Raw genomic sequence first — 18,153 nt, forward strand, 5'->3', positions numbered from 1 at the left:
CCAATTTGACCTTTTCACCTCTTCTAATGCAACATCAAGACGTTAAAATCTGGCTGTTTGTTTATAAATGTGGCAAGCATTCTGCAACTGAATCTTGACAACCCGCCATTCCTCAATTTTATCAGATAATCTAATTAAAAAACTGAGGACAGCAAGCTGAAAACAACATGGGCTCGTTTTCATGGCTGAGGTTTGGGATTTTGCTGAGGCCACGATTTCTCCTTTATAGTCTAACCCCATTGTACCTTCAGCCTCAAAACCCTGCCAATCTTCCATGGGGAATCACACAAGAAGATCTCCGAAATGTCAGCCTGACAGAAGCACTTTTCACTGCCCTTCCCGCCACTGCAGCAGAGCCACTGGAGGACGGAAAAGGGTCACTAACTGCATGGGCGCAAAATGTGTGCGTATGCATGAACGCAGCTGTAAGCTTTAGATCACGACACTAGGGTGGCAGATATGCATGAATGACATCTAAATCATTGTGGTGTTATGTAAAAAAAAAAAATGTAAAGAGTGTTTGTGAACAATCTTTTTTCTGCTGAGCTCCAGAAGTGAGCCCCAAGGCGAACCCTTTTGACCTTTCCAAAATGTTACTGCCCATTTGGCACAGCAGCCGCAGCTAATAAAACTTTCATAATCATGAATTTTTGATTCCAATCCCACTCCAGGCCTTGGGCTAACCTGGACCATGGTAGCCCGAGACCCTGAGAGGGATTGAGAGCTGATGTGGCTTGAGGTTTCATCATTCTACCCACTGTGTTTTTGACACGTTAACATTTGGAGCATTATAAGTGGGGCATGCATTGTATTATTATTCTTTTTTTTTTTTTTTATTAAAGTAATGTTTCTCTTCCTGCCTCTTCCCCCTAAAAAAAAGCATTCCTTCGTCTAAACAATGCATAGAAACAGTTGACCCCAGATCCATATTCTCATGGTCAAATTCGCAGGGGTGAAACTAGGAAATTCAGAAATATTCACAGAAAGTCATGGCGCTGGAGTAAAGCACAGGATTTACATCTGCATGAGTCATCAGAGCAGAAGATTATGCAAGCTGCCCCCTGGTTCTTGTACAGCATTTCATAATGACCTCCCTACACACTAATGATGCTGACTCGCCATCGCCATTTATGGGGCCATATTCTTCTCTGTAACTAAGCAGAGTGATTTTTTTTCTTTTTCGTTTCCCTGTGACCTTTTGATCTTGCATTTACATGATTGCATGCGCTCTTGTATGTAGGCACCTGTGTCTTTGCAATTATAAATAGGTATAGAGCAACTGCTCATATAGGGAGGATAACAGGCAGTGACAGATAGGGTACATTGGGAAAAGACACTTACGGTTGGCAGAGTTTGATGAGGTCCTGGTCTGTGGTCCCTGGCGGAAGGCCCCGGATGTACAGGTTGGTTTTACTAAGCTGCTCCGCCGCACTGTGGCTGCTGCTATTGGTGCTGGGGCTGGGCGGAGCCATGGGAGGAGGGGGCGGGGCATATGACTGCTGCAAGACAGAGAAAGGCAGTTGTTATTAAAAATGAATGATTTATATGAGATTACTGTAAACAACAAGGTTGCATGATTTAAGAAAAAGATAATGAAAATCTATCTCTAATGGAGATGTCTAGTCAATGTGTGCTTAAACACAAGCCGGTGAAGTTTAAGTTTGAGCAGTGTTGCCAACTCTCACACATTTAACACAAGGCAAAAGCTTTCAGGCTCTGTCTTAAGGAACCTAAGTATATTTCACGCCAAATAAAAAGACTGCAAATAAAAGGGTACGTAAAATCCAATTTGTCTTGAATTTTCAAGGGGATATACAGTATATATTTGTCATTTAATTTGAGACACTTAGGTTACCGTGTCATATGTCAGAGAGCTTTACTGTCTAATAAATAGATATTTTCCCAAAGTTACAATAATGAGCATATTTCAACAAGTCTGCGTGACAGCGTACAACTGAATCAAGAAAGGCCTATTACTTCAAAGTGCGCGTGCGTGCCTGTCAACCAGACAGGGCGTAACAGAAAAATGAGAGCTTGACTGACAGGGCTAACGTTATTTCACTAATAACTAAATAACGAAGTAGTCATGTTATTCAGTGTGCTAAACTACAGTGGTCCATGTTCAACAACAAAGCTTTTGACTGACGACGAGCTCTCTCGACCTCAGAAGTATGTGAAGTTACATTGTTTAGTTTATGCAGGGATATAAAATATATACAATAAAAACAATAAAGTATATCCATATACTGTGCAGGGAGAGGCAGAAAACCCAAAAGGGCTTATTTAAAGCCTAAACAACAACAACAAAATATGAAAATGAAAGAAAAAGACAAATTACAATAACAAATATATCAATGCATATTACTGTATCAAGTTAATTACAACATGATATCAAAAACCCCAAAATAATGTAATAATGGAACAAGCCATTTGGGGAAAATATTTCAAAATACAAAATAAACTACAAAATGATCTTTTATAACATATTAACTCTTTCCCCGCCAGCGTTTTTAAAAAAAGTTGCCAGCCACCGCCAGGGTTTTTGACGATTTTCGCTAAATTTGAATGCCCCGCTGAATATTTTCTTCCATGAATATATGAAGATGATATATATAGAAATAAAGATCTGAGCCTCTGCTTTTAGGCAAAAAAAACGTTTTTATTTTATCTTCATCTGTTCTTTTTTTATTGCCTCTTGAACAGAGGTAGGTTTTGTCAAAAACACAACATTTTGGACAAAAAACTGAGAAAAAGGTATTTTTATCAAACAAGTGCATTTAAAAGCAGAATACATTCAGATGTTGTTTCCTTCATATATAAAACTTTCCAAAATAAATTAAAAACATAAAATACATGTAAAATATATCAAATTTCCCAGGATGTAAGGGAAATGTAACTTTTGCAATAAAACTTCTGCCTCTGCCTCTCTGTGTTCTACCTGTGAATAATGAATAATTGGAATTACAATAAACAGGCCTAGACACACACACACACACACACACACACACACACACACACACATATTACAATGTGGTAAATGTGCACAAAGAGAGAAATAATTTGACAATTACACCTTCATATTTAGACAGCCACACATAAATGCCTGCACACACACGTATACTATAGTGTCATAATATTATACGATCTATCTGCGGCACGTCCATGGCTAGAACTTTCTGTGACAACATGTGCATCTCTCTCACTGACTACTTCGTCCCGATCAGATTCAGAATGATCAAATAAAGAGTGATCGGACTCCGAGTCCATTAACCTCCAGTACTTCAGCCATATACCTCTGCATTGTCTGTCTAATACATTCTCACTACTCCACGATTGCAATCTGTTTCTCTGATCAAAGAGTTGCGCAATCATTCAGGACATGCGCGCGGGTCTTCCTTACCGTATACCACCTAAAACACGGATACCCGGAAAATTCCGTGTTTGGCGCAGATGCGTTTTTTCATTAAACACGGAAAATTCCGTGTTTGGCGGGGAAAGAGTTAAAGAAGTTTTTTTTTTGTTGTTGTTGTTGTTTTTGTTTTTTGCTAGATGGGATAAACCATTCCGTAATTCAATACCCCTAATTACCCCTTTGCCAAATTTCCGATAGCGCGGAACGCAGCATAGTTCTATTGACTGACCTCGTGCTTACACCTGATTGGTCCAAAGAACGCGCTGACGCAATACACCTGCAGTTTCCGACGATTCCAATCCAGTCTGGACTGTTTGCCAGTTTAATCATCGTTGTCGTCAGCAATCCAGGTACAGCAGCACACAACACAACTACTAAACTGATTGTACTCATATCCCTCACAGCAAGTTGGTTTAATCCGCGTCCATTTTAATGTGGCGTCTAAAGCTTTGAACCGTACAGCGAGCGTTATATTTTCTGACAGACACGTTAGTCAGATATAGAACCATCACTGTGACAGTTAGATTGTGTCATGAGAGTTATTATTTGTGTGTGTGCGCGCTTACCTAGTGATGTCTATGTAATGTACTGTGTGCGCGTCTGGCCCGCGCTTTCTCTGTTTGTGATAATCATTGGCTGTCAGTTGTGTGCTGTACACTGGCAAGTCTGTCCTGCGATTAATCTATTACCTGCACTTCTCCACAGTCTGCAATTTCCTCCAGACAGACAGACAGACAGGCAGGCAGGCCTAGCGCGGCTATAATAGATTCTGCACTCATATAGTTCACACACACACACACACACACACCCTTTGCCTCGAGCTACAGTTATGAATAAACCCATTGAATTCTCAGGAATACAACACACAGACAGGGAACAGAAGACGACGTTAAAGTGCCATCAAAACATACATGTGTATAGGGAAATAAATATAAAGCTCGAGTTCACTCTGAAAAAGTAGGGGATTTTATATGAATATGAGAAGGGCAGTGCATTGCATGAACAATGACATGTGTACCAACAGTGCTGTAACTACTAACTCAACTTTATGATCAAGTTTATAGTTAGAACATTGTTTAGTTTATGCAGGGATATAAAATATATACAATAAAAACAAAGTATATCCATATACTGTGCAGGGAGAGGCAGAAAACCCAAAAGGGCTTATTTAAAGCCTGAACAACAACAACAAAAACAAAATATGAAAATGAAAGAAAAAGCCAAATTACAATAGCAAATATATCAATGCATATTACTGTATCAAGTTAATTACAATGATATCAAAAACCCCAAAATAATGTATTAATGGAACAAGCCATTTGGGGAAAATATTTGAGAATACAAAATAAACAATAAAATGATCTTCTATAACATATTAAAGACGTTTTTCTTGCTAGATGGGATAAACCATTCCATAATTGAATACCCCTAAATCTTATCGAGGACTGACCTCTACAAGTAAGAAATTTAGGAATTTGAAGATTGACGAGTTAAGTGACAGTCAACCTGTAAATTTACTTAAAAATACATATTTGCTTTGGAAAATTACCTTCTCTTGAATATATCTTATGAAAACACATTTGATTTAATATATCAATAGTAAGAACCAGAAGTTTCTGAAATAAAGTAGACCTATGCGATTTCGGATGCAGCTATGATTTGCGTTTGAAGGTTTGATTCATTGAATCGGTTCATCTTGAACAGTTCTTTCTCTTGTATGTAGTGAAAGTAATTTTGATTCATTTTAAAGAAGTTTTTTGGGGGGGCCGTTTACAAATCTTAAATTAAGAGATTCAAATAATGATTTACTGATTCGCATGTTGCTGCTCATTACTTTCGTTTTCGACCAACGCATTCTCACCCCAAGGCGTCACCTTTGACCATGCTTCAATATTTGACGTTTTAGGCGCCCTTTAGCGTCAATTACATTACGCGATCCTACGCCGTCATCTAACTGACGCTAAAGGAAAGTGTCTGTTAGAGGACGCGGTTAGGTTTAGGTGTGGGGTGGGGGTAGGGTACACGTGATCCTAGGGCGTCATTTTACTGACGCTAAAGGGCGCCTAAAGCGTCAGATATTGAAGCATGTCCAAATGCTTCCCAAGGCGTCAGTTAAGTGACGCCTTGGGGGTGAGAATGGGCTGTTTCGACTCAGTCACAAGAGTTGTATTCTAGTGTTTTATTGTATTTAGTTTTTAATTTTGATGTCACATACATTGTTGATTTATTACATGAATGCAATGATAGTCAGCACATGTCACGGCAAAACATTTTTTGCAAAAGTAAATTACAGCATTATATTTTGCAATTTGCATAGAAACAATGCTGTACCTTATTTATTTTTTATAACTACTTTTAAACCTAATGTTCCCAAACACTGATGCACACATAACTCTGCTTTACAAGCTGTTTATAGTGTGCCAGAGCCCTACATGAAATCTGGATATAATAAATACACCCAATTCCCAGAAACTATACACTCCATATGCGTGTCTGACATGGCTTCAGGCAGTCATGCACACACGCATGATCTGACTGCACAAAAAGCTTCCTGTGTGAGTGGAAGCTTATCAGACCCTCCCGGCCCGGTTCTCCTCGACAGATCAGGGGCCTGGCCTCCACAACACGACGCCGGGATGGAGACAGACCGAGCGCATGAGAGCAAAAGCTCGGCTGATCAAAGTGCGCGCCACAGACACCTCTTTCAGCCAATTTGTGCAGCTGTCAGGGGCACGGCGATAGCGCGTCAGGGTGTGTAGTGTGTCAGGAGTCATGATGGGGGAAGCCTTTGAAACGTCAAAGGCGTTCACTTCGCCATCAGACGGGCCGGGATTAGAGGGAAAGGGAGAGATGATGTTGCTTCTACAATGGACTCCAGCAGGAATCACACACATACTCTAGGCGTCTCCACAGCCACACACACTAACAAATCCCATTCAGTTGTACATGCAGCTTTAGCGGAGGCACTTAACTTAACCGAGGAGACCCTGGGAGACAAATTGGCTGATTATAGATGTGCTATTATGCTACACATATGTTGTCTGAAACGCATTAGCACACTTAAAGTTTCCATTTGTGATAAGTTGTCAGTTAACATTAACAATAGTCTGTCTTGAGGTTTTGCTTTGGTAAAGAAAAGTGTTTGCAAAAGTGGTAAGTGTTTGTACAGTATTGTTGTGGTATCTGGTATAGTGATATCAATATATATATATATATATATATTGCAAGAAAAAAAAATATATAAATATATATATTTTCAGGGTCATTCCCTGTCAACTCAAGAGGTCATGAGCTCAGATTTTCAATTTTATCTTTATTTTTTCTGAAGAAAGACAGTGATGAAATATTTATTGACTAATCCACTATTTTGGCATTTTTCACGTAACATTTTTCATATGACATTTTTCACGTAAGATTTGGAACCAAATAAAGAAAGAAGGCTAGACCTTCTTAGGTGTAGAAGACGTATAAAATGATAACAAAAATAGAAATAATAGTTATAATACAATAGGACGTGTCTGAGTCAAATCATAAAATAAAAATAAAAAACAGAGGGATGTATCTGTCCCTGAACATCTGCAAGAAAGTTCCACAGAGAAGACCAAGTCTGCCAGAAAACATCAGACCTTGCAGATCATATGTTAGGCTACATCTGAATCGATCTGAAGAGAAAACGCAAAAGTGGCGTTGGTTGCGTTACTGCTTTTTATTCTGCGTTTAGACTAGCGTTATGGGTGGGAAATCTGCGTGCGTAGTGTGTGAAATTCGATGTAGTATGCACTCCAGGCGGCTAGGTGGCAATGTGAAGCACTACCACACAACAACACCAAATCCGTGCGCCTGCATACAACCTTCACTGTCTAGCAGACTTTTGCGTTTTTATCCTTTAGACAGGAACGGTGGTTTCACTTTTTTCAGTTTTTAAGCCCCAAAAATGCCATCGCCGTGTAAACGAAAGGCACATCCTTTAAAATAGGAGCGTAAAATATGATTCCGGGTGAAAACGTAAAAATATTTTATCGGATGTGCCTTTCGTTTACACGGCGACAGCGTTTTTGAGGCTTAAAAACACAAAAAAGTGAAACCACCCTCCAGAGTGGAAATCTTAAAAACGCTCCACTGCCGGGTTCCCGTGTAAACGGTAAAAACACAAAAGTCTGCTTGACAGTGAAGGTTGTACGCAGGCGCGTTGACTTGGTGTTGTTGTAGTATGCACTCCTAGCCGCCTGAAGTGCATACTACATTGAATTTCACACACTTTTGCGTCACCATTTGCACGCGGATTTCCCACACAAAACGCTCGTCTAAACGCAGAATAAAAATCTATGACGCGACGCCACTTTTACGTTTTGAGAACAGTGGTTCTCAAACCTGTCCTGGAGGGCACCAACACTGCATGTTTTCTTTGACTCCCTAATCAAACACAGCTGATTCAACTCATCAGCTCATTATCACATGGGTTAATGAGCTGATGAGTTGAATCAGGTGTGTTTAATTAGGGAGACAAAGAAAACGTGCAGTGTTGGTGGTCCTCCAGGACAGGTTTGAGAACCACTGCTCTAGAGGTAGAAGAGTAGCGGCTTGACTCATCCACATATTGACTGAGGGTGATCTTAGGAGTTGACCATAGAAGTATCTCCATCCAGTCTGAAAAGTGTTTTCCGGGTTAGTTTTCCTATAGGCTAAAGTCTGTTCCGACGCAGTATATTTTATAACTTCCTATACTGTAATGGTAGCCTAATGCTGGTAGATTGGCACCTGTTGAATTTCCTTTTGTTGAAACAAAACACACACAAAGTGAAACACTCGCTATGCACCATTATGAATTTCTTTGTGTGTGGTAATGTGAAACAATGGCAAGCCCGCACGCAACTTCTACAGAAAACTCTATTCTCGTACTCTCGAAATGTTTCGACTTTTTTTTTTTTTTTTTTTTTGTGGTTCAGGGCTTCCGTACCGTAACTCTTGAAGATATTTCAATATAACTTTTCTTAATTTTTAAGCCCCTAATGGTTCAATCCAATAGAGATTGGGATTCCAATGTGTCTCCATATCCAAATAGTTATAACTTACTTCACAAAAAAAAAAAAAAAAAAAAAATATGAACGTTTCAGAAATTTGGTTGATTTGACACGGAACGACTCCATTTAATAATTGTATTTTTTTTTTATTATTATTATTTTATACAAGCATGTACAAATTTATATGGGATGGACATTTTTGAGTGACGACTCAAACTAATCATTTAAACAATATTTTCTAAATGGACCGTTGGATCAAAGCCATTAAAAACCCCAAAAAGCATAATTAGCTATATATTGCCTATAGCTGTTACTGTATAATTGGTGGATGTTGTTTAGCTTTGGTGCATGGAGTCTGCATGAGTAGTTCAGCTTGTGTCATTTGTTTAATTTCCCTCACCATAGTCATCTCTATTCTATAGCTTTCAATCAAAGTGGCAAAAAGGCTAAATCCTTCCAGAGAAGTGGAAACCAGTTATTGTCTGCTAATTAAACAATTCCTGGCTTTCTTCTCCTTGTCTTTTGCTCTCTCTTGTTCTTGTCTTCTACCACTCTAATGACAGTAATCTGTCCATTCAGCCCCCCTCTTCTTCCGCAGCCTGGCTTCTGTAAACGTCTCCTCCTCTCACCCGCCCCACTCCTCTACGACGGATAAATCCCTCCCTCCCGCTTCCCCACCTTCCCTCCGTATCCCAGGGTTGGCCGATGCGTAGCCGGGTTCTGCTCTTTATTAAAGGCTGAGTGATGTGCACACACATTATCTCCTCGCTGCACGCCCAGATAGCCTTCATTTCCCTAAAGAGTACTCCAGTCACCAAACAATTAGTACTTCCTGGAGAGCCCTCGAAAATGGGTTTCGAATGGCCGCTTCTCCTCTCCTCCAACCCTTCTCCCTCCCTCTGTCTGTCCGCCTGCCTCTCTCTCTCTCTTTACCTCTCATTATTTCTCCTCCACTGTTCTTCGCAGAGAGAGATTGACCTCTATCAGGTCAGCTTTTTTGCGCTGCCTGCTGAGTATGTGGAGTTAACCCCTGCCTCCACCAACTGTGATTATGCTTAGGCCGTGAAAATGTATGTGTGCAGTTCGTAGGCATGCATTTAAATTATTCAGTTGATGCGTCACTGCATGTGATGTCAATCAATGACTTAAAGTTCACAATAAAATAAAATAAAAGCATTACAAAAGTCTGCATTAGAAGTCAGGTTTTTAGATACGTACTTATCATATTTATCTCAGTTTCATGTGGTTTAACAGAAAAACTTCTATTTTTTATGAAAATGCAATGACTCAAATGTATATATGAGTTCAGATGCAAAAGCCTCTAAATTTGAAATTTGAAATTTTCTTCTTTAATGATGATTTTTATCAAACTTCAAGTTCAGTAATTTCACTTAAATAACAATTAATAGGTCATTATCATTGCCATTTAAGTGAAATCACTGAACTTAAATATACAAGCTTGATAAAAATGATCATAGAAGAAAATTTCAAATGGCACTTAGAGACTTTTGCATCTGAACTCTTCATATATATATATATATATATATACAATGTGTCAGACATGAACTTGCCATATTAAAGTCATTGATTAATTTAAAGTCCCCCTAATTGTATCCCTTAAAACACATCTTTGATCACCAAAATTATATATTTAAACACTTTTTTTCCCATGGAAAAAAAAAACTCTTCATCCCTTAAAATAGTTTGACTGCAACTCTACACTGGATCTATGAATATGCTTATTAGCCCCGCCTCCACTCGCACCAGCTCACAAATTCACTCGGCCAACTTACTGATGTAAACACTGCACAATGGTATCGCACTTTACAACGTCATACACGACATAATATTACACTCTAAAAAATGCTGGGTTGTTTTAACCGAACTTTGGGTCAAATATGGACTAACCCAGCCGTTGGGTTAAATTTTTACATTACATTTTTAACCCAACATTTCGGGTTTGTCCATATTTGACCCAAAATTGGGTTAAAACAACCCAGCATTTTTTAGAGTGTAGTATTTTGCTTGACTATGTTATCAAACAGCTAATAATGTGTTGCTAATGTTACACAAACTATGTTCCCGTTCCCCATCTCAGTCTGCCTTGTAACAATCATCAGAAACGCTTTGAACAACTAAGAACGTCAGTAAAGAAAGGCATGTATAGTTCATCCCATGTTATTTAGCTGTTAATTTCATTCTAAAGCCAGCTGGCACGTTGATGTGATTGGGTACAAGGTAGTAGTTTGTGACGTCAGAAACACCAGTGATTTAAAACTGCGTTTTTGATACTGTTTTTTTTCCACTGCAATTTTATGGAGAAAATACTCAGCGATGGTGTCGACTTATGATTTTGCACACGGTTCGTCTTAAACCACATTAAAAACACTACACAGACATATCTGTATAAACAACATTAAAAAAACTTGACTTTGATTTGTTATACTTTTTTCAAATATTAATAATCAGTAAAGCGTTTTTTGCCTCTCAAAATATCTAAGTAATTTTAACAAATAAATTTATAACACGCTCATCATAGAAGAGGTGTATTCAGGCAATGTCATTTTTGTCTTTTTGAATAATATAAAAAAAAAAAACAGTGTGAAGTCATTGACCCATATGCCATGAGTTATACCACCATTTTTCCCTAAAGGTGAAGGAAAGGTCCCATAGCTTTTCCATAACAATTAAGATTAACTTGCAGACAGCTTTCACAGAATACACACACACACATGCACTTGGCCTCGCTCCTGACTGTAGTGATCGATAGTACACGCCATGACCCTGCCGTCGTAGGGACCAGAGCAGGACACGGCGAGCATTGCTCTCCTTTCCTCAACTCTACCCCCGGGGCCCCTTGGGGCGAGGGAAAGAATGCCGGCTATTTAGGGAAAGGGTTTGAGATCTCCTGCATCCGGACAGAGGAGGTCGGAGGAAGCCCCAAAGATTACACTGTGCACTTTGCGCACACACCCAGCGCGCATAAACGCATGACTCTATCGGACCCAGAAATATATTACCACATGCATTAGCCCATTAGGCTCTCAAGAAGATCTATATGTTAGAGTTACTGCAGCAAAGGTAGGAGGGAGATTTCTTGTGGAGAGGGAGTGCGAGCTTTAAGCTCTCTGTGCAAGCAGGCATTGAGTGCTCTCTGCCATTAAAGCTCATAGTCGATAGCTTGCTGCATTAGAGCCTCTTTGAATTGCAGAATTTCATAGGAAATAAAGGGATGGTCTTCTTCTACAGCTTTCTTTTGTGCTGGAGATATGGAAGGCGATCATTACTGATGAAATGATAAACGTTTTCCTTCGCAGGCTTGACACTGAGCCTGTCATTTGGCTTCTGACTCAAACAAAGTACACTTGCAGGAAGCGAGCTTGTCAATGATCAGTGTCATAAATCATGAAAATGTAACGTCAGTGTCAGCCAACATGGGCCTTCTTTTCCCAGTAATCATGCTTGAAATGTCTAATCATTCTGCAAAAATTGGATCTTATATTTTTTCTGAACACTGTCCACGAGCAATGCCAGTAGATTGAAGACATTGAAGTCTTCTTTCCTTTTCTTGAGTTTATTGCATTCTCATTAAGATTTTAAAGCATGGCGTGAATGTGTTTGAGGAACTGCAAAAAAAAAAAAGACGCTAAAAGTTATGTGACGAGAGGCAGTGCCTCTTTAGCAATATTTGGCTGTTACTCGTCTGTTAACTTCGCGACTGCTCCACTAATTGGCTTGAATGGGTCAAACTGGTGGAAAAGAAGGACTAATTGACACTTTACTACCTTAGCAACAGTTGCCATTGGCCATAGAGGATCTGTGGGTTTGGATAGTTGGATAACACAATTTTATGGAGTTTATAAAATTTTTAAATAAAGGATTGTTGCTCTAATAATAGTAGCACAAGCTACCCAGATAGTGTTTTGGTTGGTTTTAGCAAGCAATTATGCTGCATCCTAAATCATATAGCATTAGCATGTGAAAAACAGTACGCCAACAGAGTAGACTGTCCGAATTCATAATATTAGAAAAAACAATTATAATGACCCACTGCTTTGGGTGACATTGTGAAGTGTGTATTCGATGGACATTACTATCCCATGAGGCCACGAGAGAAGATTTATGAATAGAGGTGAAGCGACACAACTGACGCTGGTGGGTCACATGATAATGACAACAATGCGAATGTAGTTCGTACAGATTTCATACTACACATTTATACTAAATAGACAGACTGATCTCATGAAGTAGCGTGTGTGTGACATGCCAATTCGTATTTCCATTTTTGGTGTGCTCTTTTCAGCGTGTTTATGAATGCCGTTGACTTAACGTTGTTACTGTATATATAAATATATTACTTACCTCAACCCCGTCCCTAAACCTACCCGTCACCGCATTTAATAGCATTTATGAGTGTTCCCCTACCATCCTAGGGAAAAAAAAAAGATCGCTCCCCAGATGTAGATCTACATTTTGCCTTGTTTCGCTCGGACATTTGACGGCGTGTACAGACATGCGGAATCACTCGGACATTAATGGCGTAGACATAAACGCAGATAGCTCAAAATGCGTACCGATAACGTGCCACTTGACTCAAAAGTGGCGTGTATGCTTACGCAAAAGTCATGATGTCATGTTGTATATAGAATATGTTGTACTTTTTAACGGTCGCCAAGTAAGTTCAAATTAACACGTAGTACCTACTCAGTACACAATTTCTGACGAACCATCAGTTTGTTAAATTAAAGCTGAAGTTTGCCATTTTTTGAATGGTAAGGTGCTTTCCTTTTTCAGTTTGATTCCTCTGAAATTTTTTAAAAACTGTGGCTCTCAGCACCACCCAACACATCAACATGCTCAAACCTTGAGGATTGTCTGTTTAATGGCAGACAGGGAGTGTTTGTGGAAACCTGTTTGAAAACTTTAATTATTTTTGAAGATGTGTTGTCTGAGGTCTGAAACAAATTACGTTCACTTTCCTCCAAGATACTCTTTGCCTACATGTTTCATGTGTTTGACCCTCTGAGAAACTACAAAGTGGAATTGGAGTTGGACCACATGCAGACTAAACAGGTTGTCTGCAGACTGTATCTTTCGTAATTCTTCCTGTCAGCAGGAATGTGAAGACAAATAAGCTGGCTTTAATTGAAGAAACACTCTGTTCCAGACGCTCAACCACACTCCAGCTTGTTAACGTCAGGCCCACGCACCGTTAATGTCATGAACGAGTTACACAAACATTCACCCAGACAGCACTAACAACATCTTCCTCACCGGCCTCTCTCACGACAGCACAGCAAGCAAAGGTTCACACTCAGTTTGCAATCAAACTCGCGCGCCTACGCAACATATGACAATCCGCGCCTTATTCCACACAGAATTGGCTTACATCTGTGGCTCCTCTGTGATGACACTAAAGGATTATTCACCACAGTTGTTTGACCTCTCGAGTATTTGCGATGCATGAATAATCATTACCACCTCCTTATCATGCAGATGTATGCTAATTTCTCTTAGGTATATTCAGAAAGCACCCCATCTCTTTCCTTGCTGAGGTCAAGGTTTAACTAAGTTAGCATGTATGGGAACTACGAATGCTGAGTGGCTCAGGTTTTAATTTTTTCCTTTTTTTTTCCAAAGGGGCAGAAAACTTCAAATAAAGTTCTCCTGGATTTAAATGCATCCGAAATTTAGGCCAAATTCCGAGTTAATTCGTACACCACATTAGCGGATGTCTTTTTAATTTAAATACCCCTTCCTTCGTGACCCGCAAAATCCCAGTCCCCTCAGGGGCAAGCACAGCACATTCAAATACGAGGAAACAATCAGAGTGTGCTTATTTGCATATGAACGGGAGATGGAAGCCTGCAAATCCGCAGCAGTCCATTTTAATCTGAGAATGACTTCCTCTTGTATTGTTACAAAAATCAGTCTGATAGCATTCTCTCTCCCCGTCTCCCAATTTTCCTGCTGAAATTAACATCCGAATGTGCCGGTCGCTTCGAACCAGACCGCTCAGAGAGCCGTGCAGACGGTAGCAGTCCGCCAACCACTGTTGCCCCGGCAACAAAGTGGAGGACATGGTGAGGTCTTATCAATCAATTAGAAACGTCTCTGTTCACTAGAAGCATTGAGCCACTGGGTCATGGTTTCTCCACAGTTTGTCAAATTCATTAGGGCCCTTGCCAGACCCATATCGCTGTTAAAAAAAAAGTTATTTTGAACATCTGTCACCTCCGTGAGCAGGGGTTTTATAGACTAATCTTTTGCATTTCCTTAATGCTAATTACTGGACCAAGATAATCACACTCCATTTAGGTTGTGTTAAAAACAGTGTTTTTAAATGAGTCAAATTAAAATGTAAAAAGTTTTCTTTTAGGAGAATACAGGATGCACAGAGAAAGAAAATCAGAGGAAGTCAGTGACTTTTTTTTCCTGGTCAAGAGTCATACACAATTCATTTAGCTTGAGAAGAGCTCACTTCCTCTGCCTTCATTAAAATTCCTTCATCGGGTTTGCTTTTGCATCAGGGCTTCCAAGAACTCAGGACTAGACCCATTCAAGGGAATTCCTCTCTCCAACATCTTTTTTTTTTTTTCTGTATGAGAATCAGCTGTTAATTGGCATCACATCAAGCCTGGGTGGGTTTTAGGGGTCACATCTATGTTTCAGTGATTTGATGGCAGGAAGCTAACATCGCTTTATTCAGCTCTGACAGTGATGTGCACATGGTGAAGGATCAGGCTAAAGGTTTTGCTCCTTGAAACTTTCACAGTGCATGGGATTCATCCAACAAAGCAAATATATCAAGAAACTGAGAAAAATGAAAATGTGTGAAATTTCCTGCACTGAAAGATTTTTAGACAATTTTACAGATTACAGCTCATACATCTTTAAAACTACCACACAATATATCATGGTTTTTGTTTATGGTATTACTGACAATGATGCTCATGTTGAAACAAATCTGCAATCAATTGAAAATGTTCCAATAAAGAAAATGTGGGAATTTGGTTTTTAATAAAAAAAAAATAAAAAAAAAAAGAAAGAAATATGGAAATACCATTTTACTTTTGGCAGTGCCATAAGTAGTAATTCTATAGTGTTCTTTGTCGTTTACATCACTGTGCTATATACTATAACTAATATATATACATATATATATATATATACGTATATATATAGATATATACGTATATATATATATATATATATATATATATATATATATGTATATATTAGTTACAGTTATGGAACAGACTCGGAAACGGAAATGCAATAACAGGTTCTTTGTTCAGCTGCATAGAGCAAAATGGTGGGAGACAGGCGAGTAATGCAAAGCCTTTGTCTTACAGGTGCAGGAGATCATGGATGGCTAATGCAAACCGCGCACACACTTCGCTGGATGGAGGCGACCGGAAGGACCAGGCGACAAGGAGCGAACGTACGCTGAAGAAATTTGGAGAGGAATGACATAGAAAAATCGCTGGAGTATAATGTTGGCAATAAATCGCAGGAGTCAGGTTGGTAGTCCAAACAATGTCTATAAACGAGACCAGACCCTGAACTGGTGCGAGGTGTGTGCTTAAATGGTAGAACTGTAGATGTGGGAGAGGAATTACGTGCAGGTGAGTGCCAGGAAGGATTATGGGGAATGTAGTGCAGATACGATGACTGGTAAGAGCACTGGTCACCGTTACATATACATACTATATATATACTTTCAAATAAAATTATTAATATACTCTATATAAAGTTCATTTGAAATTAATGAAATTTGTATCCTTTAGCTGACCGCACAGAATAATATAATTTATAATTTTGTATCTTTACCTTATGATACTATAATAAGCTATAGCACTTCAAAGATATATAATCAAGTTATGCTCTGCAGTTCTTGGCCTTTCTCTACAGCCTCTGTAGCATAACACACACAGATGATAAAGAGGCATACATGCCACGTGTCCTTGTGCCTCCCTCCACATTGAGTCATCAGCTCTGCACTCCATTAATCACACATCATCAAATGTTGTCACATCAAGTTAGTAGAGAGAGAGAGAGAGAGAGAGTGTGCGTGTGTGTGTGGTCTCCAAATGCGATCTATATGTTGAAAACCTCTTACAGCCTCGCGCTTCCATGCTCCTTTGGACGTACATAAATAAATAAATGATAAAAAGGCAGAGATCCATGTCTCAATGTCACCCTCTCTGGGTGTTACAGAAACCTCAGCTAAGCTCGATGCTGACATTGAGATGGAGAGAGATAGCCAGTCCATGGACAGAGTATTATATTCCCTCAAATGGTCACTGAATACGAGTGACATTGAAGCAGCCATTAATCAATTTTCATACCTAGTCCTTCATCAGTTCACTAAACGCTGGAGCCTGATTTGATCGATAACAGAGGAAGACGGGAACAAAACAGTCGCTGGCCATGCAGAAGATGATCAAGACATGCTCTGCGCTAAGAATGATTTAAAGGCTGTGTCAAATTACCACGAAAGGTTAAAACTATTTTTTTTCTTTCTTTTATTGAAGCGGATGAGAGATGCTGTAGGCTAGACAGTATACAACCATTTTCTGTGCTGAAATTCGATGCGCTAAATGTACCATGTGAAAGTATGTTTTTTGTCTTGGTTTCTTCAACCCCAGCTTAATATACAGTACAAAGACAAAATATTGATTTTTATTATAATGCTATATAATAATTGGTCATTACTTTGCATGTTTTATATACATATATAATATAAATATGCATATTATTTAATATTTAGCCAGGAGGGCTTTCTCCCGGTGTCTGTGGGTTTCGTCTGGGTGCTCCAGTTTCCCCCACAATCCAAAAACATGCAGTATGAAATGGTTAATGATTAATTATGATTAATGGCTAATTATATATACATATGTCAGTATATCATATTAGACCAGTATATCAGGGATTATTGGCTAATGATCATGGTTGATTATGTCTTGTCAGTCTCTGAGAAACTTACTGTGTATGTACAAAATGTCTCTTGTGTTAAATTGACAGACATAATTCTATGCAAATTCGCCATGAATATAAGTCTTTATGAAAACTGTGTGCAACTGAGTTATAGTCAATCATTTCAGTTTTTATTTTATTATATCTAAAAGTAAATAGCAGTTTAATTTAATAGTTTGGGCTCTGTTGTTAATTTTAACCTCAGATATTATAGTATTGTACCAAATGAGATGTTTTTTAAATATTGTTTACATGTGTGCGTGTGTGTACAAATTTGTATTTTAATGTTGCTTACAGTATACATGGCTTATTTTGAATACAAATCATTGAAGAAAGATGCTTTATGCTAATCAGCCAAACCTTGACCCATTGGTTTGAGCATCCCGTCCAGCCTGACACACATTGGGTTGACCAGTAGCAAGTCATTATTTTTATATAAGTATATAATTACATTAATGATTTCAGATCTTAAAAAAAGGCTCCATTACAGTCAAGTCTCATATACGTGTGTATGTCCTACGGCTGTGTGGTGTGACGCATGTTGTGTTGCGTGGGTGTGCAGATGCTTTTCAGGAGATCCACAAGGGTGCTGCTGTGTCAGAGCGTGCACTCAAGGACGTGGCTGTGGTCCAGGCGTAGGACGCTAAGATGATCTCTTAGCCTATGTAGAGTCCATGCGTTAAACACATGTGCAACGGATGCATAATATAAAGCCAACAGGAGATATTATGTACGTGGTGG

General features: G+C 39.1%; 1 protein-coding gene across 2 annotated transcripts in view; it reads right to left on the reverse strand.

Annotated features, from left to right (window-relative positions):
* The window catches only part of rbms3 (RNA binding motif, single stranded interacting protein), a 150,307-nt gene that overhangs the window by 113,577 nt on the left and 18,577 nt on the right, over positions 1-18,153 (reverse strand). For both annotated transcript variants that reach the window (XM_039650815.2, XM_089117891.1), the window contains exon 2: positions 1,342-1,499. In XM_039650815.2, the coding sequence (XP_039506749.1) occupies positions 1,342-1,499 (158 nt within the window). The remainder of the gene's footprint in view (positions 1-1,341; positions 1,500-18,153) is intronic.

Source organism: Pimephales promelas, chromosome 12 (assembly GCF_988280905.1).
Source record: "Pimephales promelas chromosome 12, fPimPro1.hap1.1, whole genome shotgun sequence".
Taxonomy (NCBI): domain Eukaryota; kingdom Metazoa; phylum Chordata; class Actinopteri; order Cypriniformes; family Leuciscidae; genus Pimephales; species Pimephales promelas.